The 1,200-nt window shown below is 52.2% G+C and overlaps 1 protein-coding gene across 1 annotated transcript in view; it reads left to right on the top strand.

Moving 5' to 3' along the window:
* Positions 1 to 467: 467 nt before the first annotated feature.
* The window catches only part of EMH_0044260 (zinc finger (CCCH type) protein, putative), a gene marked incomplete at both ends in the record, with an annotated part of 888 nt that continues 155 nt past the window's right edge, over positions 468 to 1,200 (top strand). Inside the window, one exon of the mRNA XM_013495942.1 lies at positions 468 to 1,200. Within this exon, the coding sequence (XP_013351396.1) occupies positions 468 to 1,200 (733 nt within the window).

Raw genomic sequence — 1,200 nt, 5'->3', positions numbered from 1 at the left:
TTTTCATCCAGGATCTTCTTTTCCTTTGCACGTTTTTTATTTATTTTACATTTTTTTCCCTTTTAATAGCCTTTATGTGGATCAGGAAATACCCAGCACCTTCCACCCGCTTCGAGGAAAAGAACCCCGCGCGCAGTCGGCGGTTCTGTCCACCGGTCACGGCGGCGATCTGCATTTAAATTTTGAATTTTGGTTCTTTTTAGATTTCTTTTGAGTTTTTATATAATTGGTTTTTACCGGAAAGCCGCCAAAACTGCAACTTTTTCCTCCCGTTTCGCTGCACGAGACGAATTTGCGATCGCCGCGTCTTTTCAGTTTCAGTAGCTGCCAGCTTTCCTAACCGGTAGAAACTTCGACTCTCAGCAACGTGTATTTATTTTCATTGATTTTTTGTTTTCTTTGATTGATATTTTGGTTTATTTCTCCGTATTTACTCCTGTTTGAAGCGGCTTCTCTATCACCTCATCATGGATCCGCTGCGTTGCAGCTCTTCTTCTGGCGGCGTGGCAGGGCTGCGTCTTCCTGCAGCTCCCCATACATTTTATAATTTCTACAAGACGAAGATGTGCGACAGAGACGGGGGCCGTCCGTGTGCTTTCCCCGCTGTATGCAGCTTTGCTCACAGCCCAGCTGAGCTGCGCCCAGTCTACGACTTGACTCGAACGCGTATGTGTCCGCAGCAGCAGCAGAAGGGTTTCTGTTCTTCTTTGAATTGCCGGTATTCTCACTCCCCCTCTGAGCTCAGAGCCACAGCAACTTTCTATAAAACTCAACTCTGCATTCGCTTTCAGACACCAGCAGGCTGCCGCCACGGCCTCCTCTGCCGCCACGCCCACGGCCTCGAGGAGCTGCGGCCCGCCCCGGCTCCCCTGTACACTGTGCGTCTGCCTCGTCAAGCTGCAGCAAAGGTGAGAAAGCACCAGCAGCACCAGCAGCAGCAGCAGCAGCAGCAACAGCAGCAGCAGCAGCAGCAGCAGCAGCAGCAGCAGCAAACGTCAGACAGACACCCTGCTGCTGCTCCTCCGCCGGCGGCTGTTCCTGCTGCTGCTGCTGCTGCCGCTACTGCTGCTGCTGCTGCTGCTGCTGCGCGAGCTGCTGCTGCGGGACGGGTGGCGCTCAACGTCCCCCCCCGTTGTTTTATAGAACGAGAGAAAGAATATAATAAAGGGGGAGACGCAAAAAACCAACAGCTGCTGGATG

This window comes from Eimeria mitis, genomic scaffold (assembly GCF_000499745.2).
Source record: "Eimeria mitis Houghton genomic scaffold, Emh_scaff1830, whole genome shotgun sequence".
In the NCBI taxonomy this organism is placed as follows: domain Eukaryota; phylum Apicomplexa; class Conoidasida; order Eucoccidiorida; family Eimeriidae; genus Eimeria; species Eimeria mitis.
This window is presented reverse-complemented; position numbering and strand designations above follow the sequence as displayed.